This window comes from Crocodylus porosus, unplaced genomic scaffold (assembly GCF_001723895.1).
Source record: "Crocodylus porosus isolate Cpor-Errol unplaced genomic scaffold, CroPor_comp1, whole genome shotgun sequence".
In the NCBI taxonomy this organism is placed as follows: Eukaryota; Metazoa; Chordata; order Crocodylia; family Crocodylidae; genus Crocodylus; species Crocodylus porosus.
The window spans coordinates 14,074,183-14,097,697 of record NW_017728928.1 but is presented as its reverse complement, the minus strand read 5'-3'; the positions used below and the strand labels follow the sequence as shown (position 1 = coordinate 14,097,697).

General features: G+C 46.7%; 1 protein-coding gene across 2 annotated transcripts in view; it reads right to left on the bottom strand.

The window, feature by feature from the left end:
• Positions 1–772: 772 nt before the first annotated feature.
• MGAT5B (mannosyl (alpha-1,6-)-glycoprotein beta-1,6-N-acetyl-glucosaminyltransferase, isozyme B) overlaps positions 773–23,515 on the bottom strand; it is a 179,391-nt gene continuing 156,648 nt past the window's right edge. For both annotated transcript variants that reach the window (XM_019542677.1, XM_019542676.1), the window contains 3 exons: positions 4,503–4,577; positions 3,267–3,541; positions 773–1,372 (listed from right to left, as the gene is read on the bottom strand). In XM_019542677.1, the coding sequence (XP_019398222.1) occupies positions 1,174–1,372; positions 3,267–3,541; positions 4,503–4,577 (549 nt within the window). In that variant the 3' untranslated portion in view covers positions 773–1,173. The remainder of the gene's footprint in view (positions 1,373–3,266; positions 3,542–4,502; positions 4,578–23,515) is intronic.

Sequence of the window (23,515 nt, the reverse complement as noted above, 5' to 3'; positions counted from 1 at the left end):
GGGCAACCCCAAATCCCATGCTGGCACTAGCAAAACATCCAATCCTCAACCATGCCTTGGCACAGCCACCCCAACTCCACAATGGAAGTGGCAGAGGTATCCCTCCAAATCTCATCCCTTGCAGGCACACAGTGGGTACCAACGGGAGGCACCTGGGATAAGTTCCAAGCTCTCTGGGTTGTGGTCCGCAGTGGAAGGGGCAAACTTTGTGTTTTCTCCCCAAGCAGCAAGACCTTATTGGGTTTGGATAGCAACAATGACTTCCACGTGGCCTGACAGGTGGTGTGATGGGCTCCTGCTCAGTGCATCCAGGGCTATTCTGGCAACTTCACAAGCCTGGGAGCAGCACCCGCATGACAGAATCAGCGGTGCTCTCACTGCGTGCATCTATCCAAGTCGTTTACTCCAGTTGCCTAATTAGCTCTGCAGTAAAGTCTCAGCATCTACATGTGGAGCCCTATTAGGCTGCAGCAACTAATAAACACCACCATAGGTTAGTACTTGTAAACACACGGACTGTCCTACAGTGGTGTTATTTACTCTACCGCAACGCATGTGTAGATGCTGATGGGGCTGACCACACAGTGTCCATCTTTGACCCCAGGTGTAAGAGTCCATCCCTGCATGCCCTTCACTTCATAAACATTAGAAGGACCCCAGGCGCAGCCACCTTTGCAGCTGTGTCTTGGCACTTAGGCCTTCCAAGACTGCCCCCTGTGTTTAAGCAACTTTAGTGAGAAGGTTTCAAATAACTCCCCAGGAAGACTGTGACTGTGGTTTTCCTGTTTTAATTTACTGCTCATCGGATTTAAAAAATAATAAACAAATCAAGGATGTTAAAAGAGGATGAAACCCCAAACTGGAGGCTGCTGGTGCCTTGTCTTTCTGATAGGGCTGAGGGGTCCCTCCCAGCTCCTCTGAGGTCCAGGTGGGTTTGGCGGTGGGAGATGTTTCTCAAGGGGAAAAGAAAACTAAAACCCAACATCAGGCGATGGTCATTCACGGTCGACTGGCAGACACACAACCCACAGAGGCTGACATCCAAGTCTCAACAGGAGTTTCCAAAAAGAGGGACCTGTCCTGCTCTCCTCAAGTATTGCAGAAGCTTTGAGAAAAAGCTACTCATTGCACATGGTGTGCAGCAACACACGCTGCCAGGCTTCGGGAGCAGGATCACAAGCAGTCCCTGCACAGAGCCACTTGTCCTTTCCGGTAGTCGCGGCATGGGCAGAGGCGCCGGTACTTGGTGCTGTAGCCGGCGCAGCTGTAGAGCAGCGGTTCCTTCTGGAGGTAGCACTCCCGGACGGTCTCGGCCACAGCTGGGTACAGGTGGTTCATCTCGTACTCGGTGCTGTCGCAGGCGATGCTAAGCCTGGTGAACAGACACACACAGCTGAGTTTCACTGCAGGCAACTACGTCCCACTCCTGCTCGAGGGGATGGATCCATGTTTAACTGGATGGGGGGCGGCGGGGGGGAGCAACTACTCTTGTGGTGAGGTGAAGGGGTTGGGATTTTAACCCTATTGTATCCTTTACAGAACTTCTCACAGAGCTTCCTGCTTAGAAAGTCACAGCACTTGTCAGCCTTGCTCATTAAAACAATATAGACATAGACTCATAGATTCATAGACATTAGGGCTGGAAGGGACCTCGGGAGATCATCGAATATGCTTGATTCACGTACGGTTTATACTGTAAGCACATGTACACTGTGTGTGACATAAGTTACCTGGCCCGTCAGCACATGAGAACAGCATGGCTCAAGCAGCTCCATCGTGAAACATATGTGCTCAGCATGACCCATGCGTGAAATCTGTGTGACCCACGTGAACCGCAGGCAAAACCCAAACGCCTGGCCCCAAAGTCATGTGACAAACCACCTCCAGTTGTCAGATGGACATGCAGGCTCCCTGCTGATTTCACCTGAGCTCTGGGGCACATGCAGATCCATGTCTCACATCTGTGTGGGTTTCACAGCTGGAAGGGACTGGCTGTCAGGACAGGGACAAGCCAGCATCAGCAAGCACCTCTGGAAGAGCAACAGCAGGAGAAAGGCACTGAAGAGAAGCCTCAGCCAGACTCCTGCTTCTTCCAACTTACGCTCACCCCTGCAGGTGGTGCTGGAAGGCTGGCATCTCCTCTGGTCAGTGCAAGGCTGCTGGGTATTTCCAGACACTCTCCATCTCTAATAAATGCTGATCTGAACTAGTGAATCTGAACCAGCCATTTCCCTGAAACGGCGGTTTTGGGGGGGGGAGCAGGCGAGGAGCGAGTGGAATGTGAGCTCCAGCTCTAATTTATCATATAAAAATGTCACTAGGACTCAAATTGCCTGCCTGACCAGCGTGACAGAAATGGTAATGCTTGCATTTTAATTGTCCGCCGCACAGCACGGAATCGGCTGGCAGATTTATGCTCTATTAAAACTTCACTGCTGTGAGCTCAAAATGTACTTTTATAGAGAAAGATATAAAAGGGGGGGGGGGAGAGAAAGGTGCCTGAATAATCTAACATTTATTTTGCACCAGAAAGCCATTTGGGCACCGGGCACAGAGGCTGCAGGCTTCTTCTCCCCGTGTCTCTAGCAGCCTGAGCTGGCTGCCTGGCCTGCAAAGGGGCCGGCAACTGCCCACATAAATGCAAAAAGGAGAACACAGCAAAACCCCAGACACAGAACGGGACACGCTGGCCTTCTAGGGTGAGAGGAGGGAGCACTGTCTAGGGAGCAGAATCAGGGCTTGCGAGACAGGACACTTGGGTTCAACTTCTGCCCTGCTCCGGATCGGTGTGTGGCCCAGGGGGCCAAATTGTTCCAACTAACTGCCCCACCCAACTGGAGCCACCTGCTTCAAAGGGAAACCATCGACTCACACTGAGACCCCTCCAGGGACCTCTGTGCCACAGGCCTTTGAAACTTGGGCCACTTACTTACTGACTTACATAGGGGTCCTGAGGAAAATCTGTCCCAGAGTGGGATGCTGATCTCCCCAGCCTTTAGCTCTGGTTTTCAGAGACACTGAGTACCTACGGCTTTCACTGACTCTGGCTAGCCCTATGCCTGGCACTGTGGTCACTCCACCCTTTCAATTCTTTGTGCCTCAGTTTGTCCACCTGTAATGCAGGGCTGATGCCATTCTCCTGGCCGGGAGTATTGAGAGAGCCAAGGAATTCCTTTCTGAGCTCCACAGACTGGGGGGCAATAGGAGAGTATTGGTATCAGCCCATCAGGGAAGAGAGAAAGAAGGGGGGGAAGAGCAAAACTCACTGGAGAAACACGTCCTTTTTGTTGAGAAACTTGAAGAAGGTTGGCTCGCAGACGAGCCCGTGCTCCTGACAGGTCTCGGTGCAGGCCCTCCGCACCTCAGACACCCACACCTGCATGGAGTGCACGGGAGGCCAGGCCTGGGGGCTGCTGCTGGCATTGTATGCCCACATCAGGTGGCTGGCATTGGGCAACAGGGTGAAGGGGCTCAGAGAGCTTTGCATAGCATGGCTGCCGGGCTTCACTGATAGAGAAGCAGCAGCTCCAGCACAGAAATCCTGGCAGGAGAGAAAAGCCTGGGTCAGCGAGTATGGTGGGAGGGGAAGGGTTAACCCCTGGAGGAAGAGCTTCCAGAAACACCTTTTTTTTACACTGAAGCTGGGTCTACAGGCGGCTGCCTGCAGCTCAGTGTTAAATCATTCAGGCCCACTCCACCAGCCCAAAGATGATGCCTAAGGGACTCCACGGGCTGTGAGTATCTATGACTCAGGCACTCTTAATGACTCCAGTCCTGACCTGGTGGAGCTGTGGCCCTCTCTTGCAGCAGGGAGATCAAAGGGCTCTCTCCATGCTGCTGAGTTTCCTGGCACAGGGAATGCTTCTCTTCTGGCACTGCTGGGTTCCCAAGCAGCTCCCGGCCAATAGATTCCCAAGACGGGGTGCAGGAGCCACATACAGCAAAGAGGAATATTTGCTGGGGTGTTTAACTCATCCCCCAGGTTTCTTTCAGATGCCCACAGCTCTGGGCTCTGGAGTTAACGCAGGGTCCCACAGACGGGTGGCCCCTAAGTCCCCGTGCTTCGTGTCAGAACTCTGTAGGAGGTCTCCCTCATCCCCGATCAGCTCCCTACCTCGCCCCCCTGCCAGGAATGGCTCGTGCAACTGCTGCGCATGCTCCCTGCCCCTATCCCTGAGTCTGCTAATGTACTTTGAAATAGGAGCAGCACTTTGCAGCCCAAGCCCTGGTCAGAAATGACTCAATACAGCAACAGCAGAAGGAGCTGTAGGCCTGGGCGACTATCTGAGAAGCTCAAGGAACTCTCACTTTTACAGCTCTCATTGTGACAGTATCAGACTCTAGCAAGAGCATATGAGCCTCATATTTCATGAACACTAAATCCACCATCAGAACCAAGAAAGCGACAGCAGAGACGACCCCCCTACCACCAGGTAACTGGCTGCCAAGGGAGGCTCAAGCAAGTGTGTACACCCTGGTGGGATGGGGCACGGGTCACTGACCTGGTGCTGAATGTAAGCGTGAATCCGCTCCAGCATTCCCTCACAGGTGTACTCATAGGGCAGGTAAGGGTCCACCTGTAGAAAGGAGACAATAGGACATAGGCATAAGCATGCAGAGAAAGGTTACTCCCCTCCCTTTGGCCGAGGGCTTTCTGCTGTCCGTCACCTACATTGAGGCCTGTGTCGCCTGCAATCCTAATACTCTAATACTCTCACAGCCCTTTACTAATGACCTTACATGCTTCCATCCACAGTGCCAGGAATGGCAAAGACCTCATTTCCAGGCACAGTCTCCATAGTGGGAACAGTGAACGCTGGGTATAAAATGGGCAAATGCCAACAAGTCCATAAAACTGCCTTGCTGCTTGCACCAAAGATTGCCAACGATTGATGCCAATGGCACAAGATCTGGTCCCCAGGGGTAGCAGTGGGGCATGAAAAGGATCACTTTGCTCCAGAATGAATTCAGCCATTCTTCTTCATAAGTGACATGTTTGAAAAACAAAACTGTTTGGGGTGAATTCAAATACTTTGCTGTGATGAAATGGAAACGTTTCATTTTGGAATTGACTTTTCTGTTCTCTAGCTTATCAGTTTAAACCCACTAGGACAAGAAGAATTCATTTGGACAAGGGGCACATCTGTCTGCTCAAAATGGTTTGATCTTTTTTAAAAAACAAAACCCCGACAGAAATCGACATGTCTGATTTTGATGAATCAGCTTTTTCCAGTGGCAAAATGTTGGTCAGGAAATTTGTGAGTGGTGCTGCTTAGCAAGTCTCCAGTGTCTCTTATCCAGGGATGTTTAATTCAGGAGTGTGTTGCACCGTTATCGCAGCCTGCTGTTTGGATACATGCATGAACTTGGCGTCTAGCCTGCCTCTTACACAGCGTTTTCTTGGGCATTTGCCCAGTATCCTCAGGGATGCTGGTGATCATCATGTTGGACCTGTCAGGAATGTTCAGAAGGAAACGTCAGCAGATGCGAGGAGCCATCTGTTACCAGGAGGCATGTGGATGAAGCGGGAACTTGAAAGACAGGAACCCCAACAACAGACGGGAACAGCAGAACAAGTGGCTCTTAATGAGACATCATCATGCCTTCCCTTCCTCTTTTTCTACAAGATCAGAGCTTGTAATGTGGCACTTAAGATTCAAAACAAATCCTGGGAATTAACAGCATGTGTTTGTAGTCCTTTCTACACCCAGCAAAAGCCCTGAAACGTGCCCCATTGACAACACCAACGTTCCTTCGGATGACAAGCTCGTAAGAATCTGTGCACAGGCCTGAAGGGGGGACGTCACGACACCACTGGTTTTTGATCAGCCCGTTAGTAATTAACGGGAGCATGATAGATTCATAAGTTTTCTATCACTATGGCTCTGACCGCTGCTTACCAGACTGAGCTTAATTGTCTCACGGTTTCCTTGCCCACCCTTGCATCTGTTTGGTGTTAGCCACCTGTTGTGTCTCATTGCAAACATTTCTGAGTGAGGACTGATCTTTTTTTCATTTAACCAGTTGCCCAATGTTATATCATGGCACCCGTTACTGGAGCTTCTCAGGATTTTAGGAACAACAGTAATACCTGTAGCTGCTGAGCATTTTGCAACAGGGATTTCATTGGAACAATGGTCTTTTAAAAAAAATAAAGGAAAAAAGCTCCTGCAAAATATTGGTGACTTCAGCACCCAAGCTAATCAGTTTTTCACAATGTTTTTTACTGATTTTTTTTGATCTAATACAGATTTTGTTTTCTTCCTGAAAACTGGGTTTTTGACACTTTAATTACAAGCATTACAGAAAATTAAACAGATCTATCACAACCCTACCAAATGACATTTTTCATGGTACTAACACTACCAATCATCATAGTCATAGTCATCGCCAGGTTCATTCTGGACTTCCCTTTTCTATTTTGACAAAAATATTCAACTGAAAATGTAAGAAAAGACTGGCAAATATGATAAGCTATGGCAGGAATGGAAGAAAATCTGGGGGACAAAGATAATTTTGGATACAAAGGATCACAGACTCATAGAAAATTAGGGTTGGAAAGGACTTTAGGAGGTCACATCTAGTCCAACCCCTACTCAAAGCAGGACCAGCCCCAACTACATCATCCCAGAGAAGGCTTTGTCTAGCTGGGAAAGAAAAGAAATCCAAGCACAAGACCCGTTATCTTTTGATGTGCTGGGATCTTGTGATATGGGTGTCATAACAGCACTGCATAAACTAGAAATTGGCTCAGCTATAAAAAAACCCTCCCAAATGCTCAGGCACAAACATACAAGTAAGCTCCAGTGGCATGAAAAACTAAGAGAAGGCTGTCTGAAAGGAGAAAGGTTTAAATAGGCACTAAGAAGTGAACAATTTTCTCCCAGGAAGTAAAGATCCAATTGCTATAGAGCAAAGGATCCAGACTGAGCATGACACTGGACAATAAGGGCAATCCTTGATGTTATCCATGTGGGGGATAGACCCAGGAATTGCAGAGTAGGGTGTGTGCAAAACCTAGAGATTTAAACCATTACACAGCAGAGCAAGACTACTATATATGCAACAGAGGTGCTCAAGAATCAAGCCTATTTGGACCCAGTGAGTGGGCACAAAAGATAAGCTAGTTATTTGATGGCTTATGTGAAATTATTTTGGCAAGTATTAGCGTGTCAATAGTGATTAGTTTCTGGTGTCCATGACAAAAAAACCCACTACAAATAATGGCAAAAATTTGGCAACCCTGCAGGAAGGCTTAGGAGAAGGGCCAAGATTTCACGGATCTCAAAGACAAGACTATCCTGCCATCTGGACGGGGTAGGAGGAGGTAACCTGTGCTGGAAGGTAGCTTTTCTGGTTGATAGGCCCATGTTCTCTGTGGAACAGGGACTTGAACATTAGTGCTGTCAAGGAAGCATCTCCCACACCACTAAGTTCACAGGAAAACAATGAATTCTCCCATTTCCGGCACTGGTTAGGTGCTCTACTTGGAGAAAATGACCCCCTCAGATGGCCTTGAAGAATGTGTGCAGAGCAGCTGCAAGGGAAAAAAGTCAAGGTAGATAATGAATCTATTTGCACTTCCCCCTGGCAGGCTCCAACACTGTCTGGTTGGATGCAGCAGTGTCCTTGCTGCTCTGCACTTGCTACCTCCCAAACCAGAAATGATACAGCAGTATGGTACTGCAAACAGGCTAAATAGCACCATCACTCAGTGGTGCTAACCAGACTGCCCAAAGTACTGTATGGACAGGGCTATGCTCCTTCCTCTTTACAAGGCAACGCATGCAGAGCTGTGACGCAGGTCTGCGGTGCCCCTCCTGGGATGATAAGTCCAATCTCTTCAGTCACAGCCTTTTCCTTTCAAAGGTCTGGCTATCCTTACCTGCTGGCATCCACTGTCCCTGGCCCCATCACATCTGGACTTTCCAACTCCTATTTCTTCCAATGTGTGATTTGTCCTTTCCCCCTTTTCCTTTGACTTGGAGATGCCAAGTCAGAACAATGGGATAAATTATTGCTAAACATGCACTGCACTGGCCCATAAGCTTTCCCAATAATGTGCTAAGTCCTTGGAGGGATTGAGCATCTGCCAGTTCCCTTTGACTTGGTGGGACTTGAGGGCACTTTGTAGGCTGTTGGTGGGGAATCTAGGGGGATCAGCACCTTTTTAGAAAGGAATCTCCAAACAAAGGTTATTCAAGATGCTCAGGGCCTGTCAGGATCTAGCCCCATTTATTTACTTTTACTGTTGTGTAAGAGTGATATTGTAACTGTGATGGTCCAGAAACTATGTGAAAGGCAAGGCTTTCTTAGGGTGATAACTTTTACTGGACCAACTAAATAGTTGGGAGAAAGTTAGACAAGCTTTCGAATGCAGAACTTTCTATTTTGAGTTTCTGATCACAAGCAGCTAGCCACAGCACGGTGAAACACAGCGGAAGGGAGGGGGTAAGAGAAAATCTAAAGAGCAGCAGACACAATTAGCAGGAGAAAGAAAGCTGATGACTGGAAGATCATGGCTATCAAAAGGGAGGAAAGAAGTCAGGAGTTGGGTAAAATATAATGTGCCATAAAGCCAATATCAATGTTTAGTCTTTGTTTCTTAGTGTCCAGGCAGCTTATGAATTTTTGTTCCTGAGTTCAGTGCAATCTTTGCATTCTTCTATGCCTGAGGAAGGGCATGTGTGCCCGAAAGCTTGCAAATAAAGAAAAATGTTTTTTGCAACTGTCTAGTTGGTCTAATAAAAGATATCACTTCTAGCACACTGACTGCTTGTACTTTTAGACCATCATGGCTACATGCTTTATCTTTATTCCCGAGTTCACCTTTCAGAGGTGTTAGACAGATTTCCCTTGAGCAAGAAGATAGCGAGGTCAGAGAGAGTGGTTGTTCTGTGAGATGCATGCTCCAGCGGTGCATGTATGTCTCCATTTTTTATATTTTTTTTCTGTGAGAGTTCATTCTGGTGTGAAGTTGCTGTTTAGTTTCACCCACACATGAGGTCTCCTGGTCCACCAGATCAGGTATATCACATTTGGGGAAAGCCATGTGCAGGAACCATGAATTCTGATTGTTTTGTTGTGGGGCCATTGATGGTAGCGGCACAGGAGATGCGCTGACAGAATAAGCACTTCTTGCCAAGGCCAAGCTGTGTCGCACTTGATGTCTGTTGGGCAGTGGAGAATTTGCTTCTGATGATGAGTTGGACAAGGTTAGGGGGCTGTTTGAAAGCCAGGAGCAAAGGGGCTGGGAATATTTCTCTCAAGGTCTGATCTTTGTTCCGTATAGGCTGTAGTTTGGTGTGTCTTCTGATCAGTTCTGATCTAACTACATGGGGGAAACTAAACAGCAACCATGCAACAGAATGATCTCTCACAGAAAAAATACAAAGTACAGAGACATGCACACCATTAGGAACAATCACTTCCTCTGTGACCTCACTATCCTTGTACTCAAGGGAAATGTACCTAATACCTGTAAAAGGTGAACTTGGGAACAAAAATACATTCGCAGGTTGGACACTAAGAGTCAAGAACTAAACACTAACTAAACTAAACCAGGTTTATGGCACATTATAGTTTACCCAATTCCTGAATTCTTTCCACACAGGAAAGGTAAGAATGACCCTTCTCCCTTTTTTGATAGTGTTGATCTCCCAGTAATCAGCTTCTTTTCTTTTGCTAACTGTATGTCTGCCGTGTCTGAGAATTTTTCTTACACCTCCCCCCGTAAGGTTTTTCACTACATTGTGCCTAGCTTCCTATGATCAGAGACCTACGGAAGAATGCCTTGCATATGAAAGCTTGTGTAACTTTATCCCAACCATTTGGTTGGTCAATAAAAGACATCAGCCTAAGATATCATCCTTGCTTCTATTTATTTTTACTGGCAGATGTTCCAGGCCAAATCACCACCTTTTCTGCATGGATGCACCAGAGAGTTGGGGGATATAAGGAGACTATTCTCCCCTACACAAGCAAGAAAGCAGAAACCCCAGCTGGTGCTCAGAATAGGTTTAGGGAAAAGCTACCAAGCCAACTAAAACATCAACAGTCTCTGGGAGGGGACACGGTATGCCCATCTAGGGTCTGTGCCCAACTTGTAGCCTATACTGCAAGTCTACTGAATATCATTGTCCAGTAACATTATGATACACAGATGTTTTATATTGAACTCTCCGATCTGGCAGAATCACTCTTCTACTCCGAAAGGAAACTCAAGTCCAGACAATTTCAAGAGGCAAAAAAGCCTATTGCTAATAAGACGGGCAAGGTTCTTGAGTAGATGTGATATCTTTTATTAGACCAGCGGAATAGTTGGAAAAAAGTTCTTTGCAAGCTTTCGGGTGCAATCGCCCTTCTTCAGGCACAGGGAGTCTCTGCTATTCTGAGACTCCAAGGCATGAGAGAAGCTAGAAGTGTGACAGGAGGTCAGTGAGAATGTAAATAGGTAAAAATTAGGGAAAAAAAAGTACAGCAGGGAAGGAAGAGGAAAAGAAAGTTGGGGGTGGGGGGAGCCAAAGGTGAGTAAGGGAAACTCTACAGTAAAGAGGCTGTCTGTGAAAAAGGAAATAGCTGGAAATTAGGAAGACAAAGGGCAGAAAAGTATGGGATGGGAGGGGAGAAAAGGGGGGGGGGGGAGACAAGTGTAGGTATTGTTAATAAAGCATTCAAACCATCCTGGAGACCCCAGGAGTCTCCAGTGTACTCATCTATTACCTAGCAATGAAAGTGCCATCTGGCCAGGTGCTCCAGCACTGTGCATGAAAAAGGCATCCTTCTTAGTTAGTGCACTCAGACAGGTGGCCTAAAAACAATAATTCCACTGATGGCAGAGAAGGACTTCATGGGGACCACATCAGGACCATGGGTTGGTCATGGGGGCAAGACCTGAGTCACATAACAAGTGCTCTGATGATTGGCTCAGCTCTTCCAGCCCCTATAAATCTACTGGCTTATAAGACAGAGGTTCCCAACCACTGGGCCATGGCCCGGTACTGGGCTGAGAAGGGTTGGCTGCCAGGTTGTGGTGCAAGCTTTAACCGCCTGCCTGCTCCGGCTCAGACCTGTCTGTCCACCGGGGCGAGTGGCTTCCACTGCCGGCAGTCACGTGCGGGGTAAAGGTGGGTGGCGGGGCAGCCCTTGGAGGGAGGCAGCCGGCTCTGTGCACCTTGTCCTGCTCCCACCACCATGGTTGCACCCAGCAAGGTGATGCTCGAGCAGCAGTTGCCAGGGCCCGGGCCGGGCAGGACCCCTCAGCCCCGCCTGTGGCTGGGAGCAGGGGGATGTGGGCAGGGAAATGCCCAGGGTGGGCAGGCGGCTCCACTGCTTGCTCTGAGGGAAGGCAGTGGAGCCCCTTCTTCCCAGGCAGCCCCAGCTGGGTCCCCTCAGGCCACCATCTGCGCAGCCCCCTCCCCTGCAGGGTCCCCCGGTGCCTGTGGCTGCGGTGCCCCAGCCTGATCCGATCCTCACAATAAACTTAAATATGTAAATTAAACACAAATATATATAAATTAGATTGTTTCTATACCCAGTCTGCCAAGTTTCTTTGAGTAAGTTTGCCGATCCGCAGTATAAAAAAGGTTGGGAACTACTGTTATAAAGGTACTGTATGGCCAGTTGGGATAAATGACAGAAGGACTCAGGAAATAGGTGGGACCCAATGCAAGGCAGAAAGGTATGCCAAAAAGGTACCTCAGAGGAAAAATTTGTGCCTCACTCCCCAGCTTTGCAAGCAATAAATCACTTCCCTTCCTCCTTTGCTACTTCCCACTCCTGCAACCTTTGGGAAAATTTTTAAAAAGCCTAATAGAGACTCATTGGATATTTAGCATCCGGAGCTTAAGTTTTACTGCACCACAAAAGATGCGCTGTACGTAAAATGGGCACTCTGCTGAGACCGATTAGCATTTAAATGGAAGATATGAATAGCTGTAAAAGTGAGCAAGGCTAAAGAAAGTGTGTGGGGGAAAAAGCGGAAGGCTCAAGATGTCAGGGCACAGAGGAATAAAGGGTTTCTATTGCAAATTTGGAAGGAGACCAGGCACTTTATGAAATTACTCACCACCAATAGCCCTGCAGCCGGCACTGTGCCAACCTCCTCATGATTAATGCCGTAAACATCATCAGCACTCGAACCTGCTTTGTTGATCTTCCCTTATTGCGCTGAATCCCACTCCATCCCACTGAGTCACTTTTCTCATTATCTCCAAGTTCTTCATCTGCTGTGACTTGTGGCTTGACTTCTTCCTATTTGTTTTTTCGCCCTGATTAGCGCTACACTAAACCCACCAGCCGCCACTCCAGATTGGCCTTTCTCTGCTTAAAACCAAAGGGACAGCATTTAATAGTTGTCATTAGCGGGGGATTAAATGCGACTGAACAGATCAACAGATAAGTCAGGAGCTCACGGGCCTGCCTTACATGGCACCATCCCCGGGCACCCCTCAGGCAACTGAAGGGCAGGCCTTAGCAATGAAAACCATACTTCTTGGGTTGGAGTTTTACCAGGGAAAAGGCTGAAAGGCCAGTGATGAGACCCTCCGATGGGGAGGCAGGACAAGGGGTACCTCACACTGGGTGACACACTGGGAACAAGGGTGCCCAACGGATACCTCACACTGGCTTTCAAAATAAGTAAGACTGTTTTGGGGAGACCATGCCTAAAGTGGCTTGGGCTATTTCATTCAGATACAATTGTTTCTTTTAATGAAAACTACCTTATTGTCATCAGAATGGAAATATCTTTCTTTTTTATGACTTTCGTGGTAGGAGGGAGGGGTCATCCAAAAAAACCTGAAACCAGTTGGCTGAAAAAGTGTCCTTTTTATCATTTTTGGGAGGAAACTCCAAACAACTTTAAAGGAAAAATTTGGACCAAAAAAAATGAAAATATGTGTATTTTCACCAAAGTCTTCCAGGGGTCACGTCCTGGCCCAAAGCTCCTCTTCCCAGGAGCCCTGTGACCCTCAGCACCCCATAAACAGCTTCACACACTCCATGCCTATTAAAGACACCTTTCTGCAATTCCTCACTCTCATTTGCGATGCTTTCTGCTGTACCTGGAAAGAGCATTTCTCTCTCTCTGCTCATGTTGGATTTTATATTTGGGGACGGAGGCATTTTTTTCTTTAAAAATGTGACCGGTCAGGATAGCAGCACAGGAAAGTGAGCAGTTATGTATAGTTGCAGTGACTAGAGGAAGTGCCAGCTTTTTCTCTTCCTATCTGTCGTGGTCCTTCAACCCCAAGATGGAAGGAACTCCTCTGTAGTCAGAAGGCATCTCAAGACAATGTCTACAGCCTGGCACTCCCCCAAGAAATAAGCCCTGCCTACTCACACGCTCTCCATATGCACCCAGGTCTGCAAACTAGTGGAGCCGACTGCTCAAGCAGCCCTGAGAATGAACTCCAATATCAGCACTAGGACATCACCATGAACATCTTGCATATGAAAGCTTGTGTAACTTTATCCCAACCATTTAGTTGGTCAAAAAAAGACATCACCCTAAAATATCGTCTTTGCTTCTCGCATTCCTAACATAGGAACTAGGCTGAGACTCACCGGACATTCATTTCACAGGTGCTGCCACATGGAGCTGGGGCCAAGCCCAAATGGGTGACCTAGAGATGATAAAGACTCTTCTCTCCTACTACTGACTCCCTAAGCCCCTTCTTGGTAGCTCTAATAGAGCAGAAGCCAACTTCCTTCCTTGTTCATGCACTGTCAAGCACTGAGCCCTAGAAGCTGTGGTGATGGCTATATTGGGAGTGCTTTGGCACGGAGAAGTGATAGATGTCACGAGACCAGCGGAAACAGGAACAAACGAGTCAAGAATGTCCCATGTAATTCATAAGCACATGGTCATAGGAGGCCCTAAGTGAATTCTCCCCCATAACACACATGTGACTCTCAAAGCAGAAGCTGTTTGGCCACCTGGATCCTGGGATGTGAGATGCATTACAAGACAAAGGGCAATGGTGCAGAGGAGGCCTTTGGAAGAGGGTGGGTGCTGGGATGAAACTAATGTATTTTTGACAGCTCTGAGTCTGTGTGATTTCTGACACCCCACCTCCACATTCCCATCTGCTATTTATAAACAGCATTCAGCTCCTGCTCTCCGGGTAGGTGCTATCATTTACATGAATGATGTATTTTTAGCATGGATTATGAAACACTGCTGTTCTGATGGATGCTTCGGTCTACTTCGTTTTGCATCAGTGGGCTCACGGCAGAGGAAGGGTGTGGCGTTACGCCTCTTTCGCTTAAAAAGTTACCCTCACATTCTGAAATGTCCAACTACCTGGTACAATCCCCTCGCACTACCTGGACTTACACCTGACCGCGTATATGCTCATTTGTTACCTGCTCAGTACACACATACCACGAATGCAGTTCTCTCTCTTGGACCTGTCTTTTGACGGTTGTTCAGACACTACAGCGATACGGCCATAAAAGATGTAATATGAGATATGTTGCTTCTCTACTTCCAAGCAGATAGACGATGATTTTACCCACTTGGAATAACATCACAACCCTTGCAGCACTGCCAACTGATTCTAGAAGTCCCATATCTGGGATGAAGTACATTGCAGTCTTGGACCTATTGATTTTCTGGCATTCACATGTCATTCCTGACCCAGGATCTTTCAGGGAGACATATCTGCAAACAATATGCAAGTGCCTCAATGGTGAAGCAGGACATCCTTTTGGGGAAATGTAGCAGGGTCCCAATGCTGTACCCTACCCCTGAAACGCACCTCTGTAGGGATGGAGTCACATACAGCTAATGGATTCTAAACAAAGAAATATTTGTGTTTAAAAATATTCCCTCCACTTTGCCGATGGGAAACTTCAGAATTATTCTTCTCCTTTTGAAGTACTTGTCAAGTCAAAGCTCCAAAGACTCAGCCTGTTGAGAAGATACCTCTAAGCAACTTCCTGCCATAAATATCCTGCTCTGAGATCTCAGCGAGACTAGAAATTACACCCATTATATCTAATTACAGGTGCATGCAGTAATCAGTTTCGACATAATGACAGGAGCTGATCCTGCCCATGAATTATTGAGCTCGCCCTGGTTTGACTTGGGAACTTTGATAAAAGAATTTGATGGGTGCTCGGCAAGGTCTCTACACAGCTGTTCCTTGCTCCTAGCAAGCCCTGCCTGCCTGCTTGACTGTCTGGTGGCAGAATGCTACGCAGTATGTTATCTGGGGCAGAGCAATGGGAGACAGCTCTTTAATCTTGGCAGTGGCGGGGAAGTTCAGTTGTGTCTTACCACTACTGTTCCGGTAGCACCCAGAGCCCCTACTCCATGAAGATCAGGGCCCTACTGAGGTAAGCACTGGACAGTCATTTCTACAGGACAATCCCTACCTGAAAAATGCTCACAGTCTAAAAGACAAGTTGCAGTCAGTGAATGAAAGATGAGACACAAGTGAGGTCTGGGAGAGGAGGAATGAGGGCCAACATATTTTTTCTCTTCCTGATCGTGTGTTTCTAACAAGGAATGGGATGGTTTCAGGGACTCTCAATGGGATGCAGAACCTTTCCCCTTTGCTGTAGGTGGTGAGCTGGAATGTGCCCAGGCTGCCTCCATCCAACGAGTTGGGTAGTTTTATCCCAGGGCCCAGTGGATGTGCCTATGTAATAGGGGGAGCTAACACAATTGTTCGCTGTCCACTGCCAGGCGGACTTAAAAGGGCCTAGGGGCCTCTCTACCATCACTGGGGTGTGCTACGCAGGCAGCCTAGCTCTGCTGTCATTAGAACAGTAGATTGAACCTTCTTCAAGCAAAGTTCAGGTGCCACTGCAGCCTGCTCTCTAATTTTCCCCTGGAGCTTTCAGATGTTGCTTGGTCCCCCCAGGTTTCTCCCCTGCTAATTATGGCAAAATCTAGCCTTAAGACTACTTCTGATGGGTATGTGAAGCAGCAGACATTCATATTCTCCCAGGAGGACAGCAGGAAGATGAAGGAAAGTGATGCACTGAAGCTGCAGTTGACAGGAGGTGATAAGGAATTTGATGGGGATCCCAAGGGCATAATTCTACCATTCTTTATGCTTTTGGGAGCCCAGTCGAGGGCAATGGAGGTACAAGGGTGTAACTCGAGGCAGGAAGGCTGCACCCAGCAGCTTTTTCCCTTTTACAGGCAGCTCATCCCTCTCACAAGTGCTGGCATTCCCAGTCAGGAGCATCGCTAACGAGGCTGTCAAGAGGAGGCCAGGTCTGTCAGATTTTAATTAAACTATTATCTTCAAGAAATTGGCATGTTGCTGTGGTCCCGACCACAAGATTTGAATTCTAAACACAAGAGAAAATAAATAGAGAGAGAGAGGGAAAAAGAGAAAACAGAAGCCCAAGGGAGGATGGATAACAGATGGGGCACTATGGCTTTTGCAGAGGAGACAAGTGCTTCAATCAAGAAGACAAGAGGAAGCAGAGAAGTCGCACTGGCAGTGGGTTAAGGGAGAGCGCATATGGATGGAGGTCACCGTAGGTGATCAGGATGGCAATGCAGGATGAGAGGAAACACTGCCTTCAAGAAACTATTCTTATTCCCAATCAAAGCCTCACTTCTCACTGCAATGAACAGATGGTGACGTGTTGACACAAGGCATCAAAAACCACCAGCGAGAGTTACTGTGATGGACGGCAGAAGAGGCTCAGAAATGAGCAAGATTTCTTCATTGTTCTTGGTGTGAGATACAAATCTGCCCAGCTATAAAGGAGGACAAAAGGAAAGAAGATCTGATGAGTTCCTAGGACAAAGTCTCTTTGGTGTTTCCTCGGTGTTGTCAGACTTCCTTTGCCGGCTGTGTGGAGGCAGAGTTCTCACAATCGACCCATTACAAGTGGATTATATGGAAGGGGAGGTAGCTTCAATCTCTATGAAACTATTTTGTGATTAGATGGCTGCAGTGGTGGGTTCTTTCTTTTAAATATATCTTTACAGATTGTTCACCTGTCCCTGCCATTGAGCGTGGTGAAAGGATGCAAGAAGCCATGAGGCTGGGCCCCTGTGGAAACCACCTTTTCAGGGATGTTACAAGACCACCACCATCTGTTCTGAGAAGAGAGAAGAGGAGAAGCATGACTGAGCCATCATCACTGATTCCCTGATGTGACTACTGAATGCTAGCCAGTGGCCACACTGGTGCCAGGACACAGCCATGTACAGTACCATAGAAAGTTTGTGTGTTGAGGGCTGTCGGGGATCACGCCTGCCTCCAGCATGTTAGCATACTGTGAAATATAACCAAGTACAGCCCCCAAGGAAAGGAGCTGTAAGTAAGGTACCCAACAGCCACAGGTCAGGAGTGGCATAGAGAACAGTGAATATGTGGCATTCTTTTGCCCATCGCCTGGTGGAAGGTGAACCCAATACTAAGCACTTCCTTGATGATTTTCTCAGATCTCCAAAAGAGCTCTGCAATCAATGTGCCCCCAGCCTCCTTTGAAAGACCAAAAGTGGGACCTATGCTCTCTTGAAAATCTGTCTACTCCACAGTCCTAAATGGGTCCTTCACCACCATGAGCATCATTCCCAGCACAACAGCCCCATCATGCCACACCTCTAGAACCAACACCGTACAGACACACAGACACATGCTGGGAGCACTGATTTCACCACACCCTACCACAGCACAGGTCCCCTCACCGCCACAGCACAGGATTGCCAGTGTCTGTACTGGGTTGCATATGCTGATGGAATAGAAGACAAGATTTCCAGTTCCAGTTATGGGGCAGAACCCAGTGCAGGGACTAAGCCTCAAAATCTTGGGGCCGCAGGACACTAATTCAGTGCCAGAACAGGTAGGATTGATTTCTCTGACCGTGCATAGCCTCTTTGGGCTTTGCAACACCTGGGTTTAGGATGGTCCCATCCACAATTTCTGAAATAAACCTTCCCCGTGGATTTTGGTATGACCCCTATGCTACAGGGTCTGTGGGGCATGGCCTGAGGAGCTAGCTGCAGTCGTCCTCAGTGCGTGGGGAATGTGCAGTTGTTTCGTGTAGGCTTTGCAAAGGGGCTGCAGGACAGTGATGAATGACATCCACTGTGGTCAGGGGAGGCTCTGAGCAGTACCACAGGGATAAACTTGGAGAGCACAGAATCACAGGAAAGCAGGGCTGAAAGGGACCTCGAAAGGTCATCAAGTCCAGCCCCCTGCACAGGGAAGGATCATCCTTGACTAGACCAGCTTAGCCAAGTCTGTCTAACCGTCGGTTCATAGCTTCCAAGGATGGAGACTCCACCATTTCTCTAAGTAGCCTGTTCCAGTGCTTGATCGCCCTCGTAGTCATAAAGTTTCTCCTCACCTCCAACCTAAATTTCCCCTGCTGAAGGGAAAATCGACGGGGGGGAGGTTGAGTCTTCAGTGGGAATCACACCACCAAAGGAAAGAAAAAAATTGCACTCAAAAGAACAGTAATAATAATAATAATAATAATAAAAATCCAAACATTATCAGACAAATAAGTAGAAAACTAATACAATTGTCTAACAGCATGAAACAGCAGGCTGGGGATATTTTAACCAGCTATTTTCACTGTGATGCTTAATATGCCACTTTTCCAAGCATAGCCAGAAATGTATAATTTCCCATTATATTCCTGTATGTTTGACTTTAATATAATGAAGGCTTCTCCCTTCACTACACCAGAATATTGGGTCTATTAAATTGCTTGTGTGGGAACTATTTTTGACAAAGAAAAAACTGAAGCCCAAGTGAATGACCTCAAATGAAAACCTCTTTCTTTCTCTCGCCTCTAACCTCCAGGTAACAGATTCATCACAGCAACAATTGCTCCAACCTCACCTTTCCCAGTGGGCTGTAATTTGTCTCATTTTTCTTTCTTCTGGGCTCTGTGCGACTGCACAGTGATTTGGTTTCCAGGGTGTGTGGTGCTTGGTGTCTCTACCACTTGAATCTTTTATTATAAATAGGGCAGGAATCATTGGCACCAATAAGCAATTGGGAAAACAAGAATCTGGCTAGACTGGGGAATGGTCAGACATCTAGGGCTGGTTCCAGACTTTCGAATGCTGGCCTGTTGGGTTTAGGTGGGTGAGGGGTGCATCAGGGGAATTTCCTTCTGCATCTCAGCAGCACAGAAAACTTGCCTGAACTAAGTAACCCATCATCAACTAAGCTTGGGTTCAAGGTAAAATTAAAATATCTCTCCAGAGAACAAAGGGTCCATTTCCAGGCCAGTCTAGATCAACTGGTGTTTTTGGGATGAGGTTGCTATCTGAATCTCACCTCATTTATATGCAGCATGTGCTCAAGTGCAGTCATCAAAAGGACTGCATCTGGCTTGGTCAGAGTGCAAACACACTAGCAACTGAAGAAGGCGAGCGTCAGTGAGTGTTTGTTCAATGGTGGTACCTAGGTTCTCCCTGTACCGTTCTGGCAGCATTATTGCTTCGTCTGCTTGCATGGGCATGGCATACCCTATAGATGGTAGTTGCACTAAAGTATCGTCTTGATAGAAACCAAGGCGGAGAACAGATTGTACTGGTGGTATGCTTCGTAGCTAAAATGCACTACAGCACTGCTGGCAGTAGACATTGCTTCAGGATCTAGTTCCTATATATATATAAGAAAACAAAGCTAACAACACTATCACAGCAGTGTCGTCTGGCAACTTCTAACATAACAATCTCAGAGTAAGGGTCAGAGCAGATCTTTGCTATAGTAGACATGGTGAGGGGGCTGTGGGAGCTCTCGAACAGCAGGAAACCCACAGCTATACTACTCTGCATGCTAGCTATGGACAAACTGTGTTACTGTGGACTGGTGATGGCTCCTCTCAAATCTCGATACTGAGCTGGGACAGTCATCCAGAAAGGCCTTAGATTGTACAGTGGGGCCAAATCTGCATAGGTGTGCTGAGAGACAGGAGGTTTATATTGAGCAGATTCTTTTTGGTATTGGGTGGTGGAACTGGAGCGTGCTCCATCCACTCCATGCATTGACCTAGTATTGCAGTGCTTCCAGGACCGGTGCAAAAAATTTAAAAAATTAAAAAAAAAAAGGTGTGCTGAGAGACTAGTGCATGAGCACCAAGTAGTTATTGGAGCAGCTCACAGCTAAAATGACATTTGACACTTTTCTGATATTAACTTTCTGTGGGAACAATTACTGTAAGTTGCCTTCAAGTGGTTACACAGCCGTGAATGGGTGTGGAGGCTGTGCGTGCCAACGTGAGTCAAAGAGGAGACACAAGATGATCTTGTATTAAAATGTGAGCCACACTGAAAACATCTGCCAACTCATTAGACAGGCAGAACCCTTTCATACATTTCATAGACATTAGGGCTGGAAGGGACCTCAGAAGATCATCGAGTCCAGCCAGGGTTTCTCCCCTTTTGACATTAAGATCTTCACCAGATTGATGGCTCCTAAAACGGACCCTCCCTGCACGCCCATCAGAATCCTTCATCCTCATTCCCATTGTGCTTCAGCATCTGATGCTCATGAAAGCTCTTCTCTCTACACACACACACTCATGGCAACACAGCACACCTGTCGTCTTAGGGGCACCTGAGACCAACGACTAAGAAAATCCACTTCCATGGAAAATCCAACATAGGCCTGGAGGCATCTTTTGGCTTCCTGAGTCATTTAAGGCACAGCCTGGAGAAAGCCTTGAAACTTGTGACACTTGGGTGGCAACTGTTTTTTCTCGGTTCATTGGCAGTTACACAAAGTTTGTTTCAGGTTAACCCAACATGAACGTGGTTCAAAAGATGCAGCCTTTTCAGTTCAGCCTAATCAGTTGGTTTGACTAACGTGCAACATTTCTTTTCAAATTCCTAAGTTGTTGGGTGGGGATAATATATTTTTAATCAATTCGAAGGAAATTTTGAAACCAAAACTTACTCTGAACTAAAAAATCCTAACATTTAGTTCTGAAAATTTTGGAATGAAGTAAAAAAACTGGGCTTTAAAAAAAAAAAAGGCACCTATTTCGTGGAAACAGGCACATTTTCAAAACATTTGGGTGTCATCAAATCTGTATTTTTCCCAAAAAGGTGTAATTAAAAAATTCCACCCAGCTCTAGTCATGACCAGGGATCCAATTCTCCATTCACTATGGAAAACCTTGGAAAAACTCAGAATCTGTGTTTTTCCACAATCTATCAAAAGCGTGACAAACGGCGCCATTTCTGCTCTCTCTTATTTTTGCCACAGTGTTTGCCTCTCGGCCAGTCAGTGATGGGAGGTTTGCCATTGATGGGCTGAGTCAGGAAAACCGTGGGAAAAATAAGAGAGAGCAGAAATGGCGCTGCTCTCTGTGGGATGCTGTTGTGCTTTCCATAGGTTGTGGAAAAACATGGATTTTTGTGTTTGTTAAATGGAGATTTTTTTGCTTTATTCCCCAGTGGAAAACTAGGATCCCTGGTCATGACTCATCCTGCAAAGAGCAACCCTCAGCAATTCAGCCAGGCTGAGGACCTAATCGCCTTCTCCTCCCCCCTGCCACTGGATTTTGTTTTCATTTCCTGCTGCAGCCAACATTATTTTAAAGACAAAACACCAGGGGATTCCCATAGCCAAAGCCCATAATAAGGCTTTTAAGCTAGGTCAATGTTTAGGCCTAATTGCTCTGACAGCATCTCTAATAAACTAGCCTTTTAAAAAATAAATGGAAGTTGCTTTACATTCTCTCCCCGTTTCCAGAGGGTTTATACAACATCTTTAAAAAAGGAGCGCTAATGTGTTAAAGGATTAGTTTAATCAGACACTATCCAGCAGAAAAAAATGACTTGCCTCTGGAGTTGTTGCACTTTAAAAAAACAGTATTGTGGCATTAGCTGCTCTTTTTAGTCTTTTCAAGATTTAGGAGCTGATGTAAAACCTTCTCAGGTCAATGGCCGGGTTTCTGTGTACTCGGCTTTAGACCCTTAAGACTAGCCCTAGGATCCAGATTGCTAGCCATGAAGGCAAATATCTCTTGCCATAAGACAGATTCAGGTCAGGCCAGGAAAAACTTATTCATGCTTTGCTGAAGCTTTATTCCTCTTTTAGGCCCTAATACAACAAACCAAATAAGTCAGTCTTTTAGCAGAAGCTTAACTCTTGTGGAAGTCAGGTTACTTACATACGTGCCCACCTGCTTTGCTGGCTGCAACAGGGCTTTGATGGAGCTCATGTGGCTGAGATCAAGAGGGGACTTCAGTCTCCAGGAGTTTTTTTCAACCTTTGACATCTTTCTGAGGTAGCCATCAAAGTGATCCTCAGTTATGGTGGTTGCTTTTGAGCTCTGAGGATACTCGGGGACAGACCCAGAGATTTAATTTGGGGAGTCCAAGCAGGTCTGCAAGGGATGTGCCCATTTGTGCACTATGTCTACACACAACATTTCCTGGCACCATGGAGACATTTGGGGTGGGGGTGAGGGGGTCAGCTGATTCCTCACCTCGTCCCCTCCTTGGGGACACTTCTGCACTCATGGCTCACGAATGTGAGGCACCACATTCTTCCACAGAAATCACTAGCTATTGAGCCTTAAATCGAGAATAACTCTTAATAAAGGTTTAGGTTAGAAGTAAACTGAGCACGTAGCTGGGAAATGCTGTGGTTTAGAAAAGATTGTACCTTCAGCAATAAGAAGGAAAGGAAGAAAATGGTCGCTGATTGAAAGAATTGCTCGACTACAGTCATGGATTCCACACTTCCAAGAGTTCGGTAGGTCTCTCGCAATCCAGAGCATTCGGCAAATCCTACCTTCTACTTGCTAAGAGCGAGCTTAACCTAGAGGTCACCGTTATCATCGGCAGAGTTTCCGAGGAGCTGCAGGTGTTCAGTGCTCTGAATATCAGCCCCTAAATTTCTCTTTATTTCCATTGCAGGTATCATGCTGGGAGCTCCCAGAAAATGACATCGCATTGGGGTGAATGCAGAGCAGATTTGGATCCTTGACCTTAACTCCCCTGCATTAGCTGTAAATACTTTACTGATACTTTGTGCTAGATTTATAGAAGCACTGGTTTTATCTTTGCTTTCTCTTTCTGTTAGGTGATTAGTTATTTAAGACATGGAATTAAGCAAAGAGGGAAGAATCTTATAAGACTGACCCTGAGTGGCATTTGCAAGAACAACTTATACAGCCTGAGGGAGAGAACCTATAAACCCGAACTAATATATTGGCAACATAAATGGGTTAATTTGGTAGCAGCTCATTTTAAATGAAATCCAGATCTCAATGAACTCAACTCAATAACAAATCTCATGTTGACTTCAAAGAGGTCCACATTTCCCCTTTATTTTTAAGCTACGGTCTAATCTGAAATACCCAAGTTCTCTTGTTTGGCTCAGTAGATAATGGCTGTAACCTACCTGTACTTGGAATGCAAATTAGAAGTGCTGTAGTTCACCAATTTAGCAGGACATAGTGACCAGCTTCTTATGAAGAGTTTCATAAATCCATTTATTTTACAGTGTGAAGACAAAAGGTAGCAATTCAAAGTCATCTACGTGACTTCGGAATCGAAGTCCAT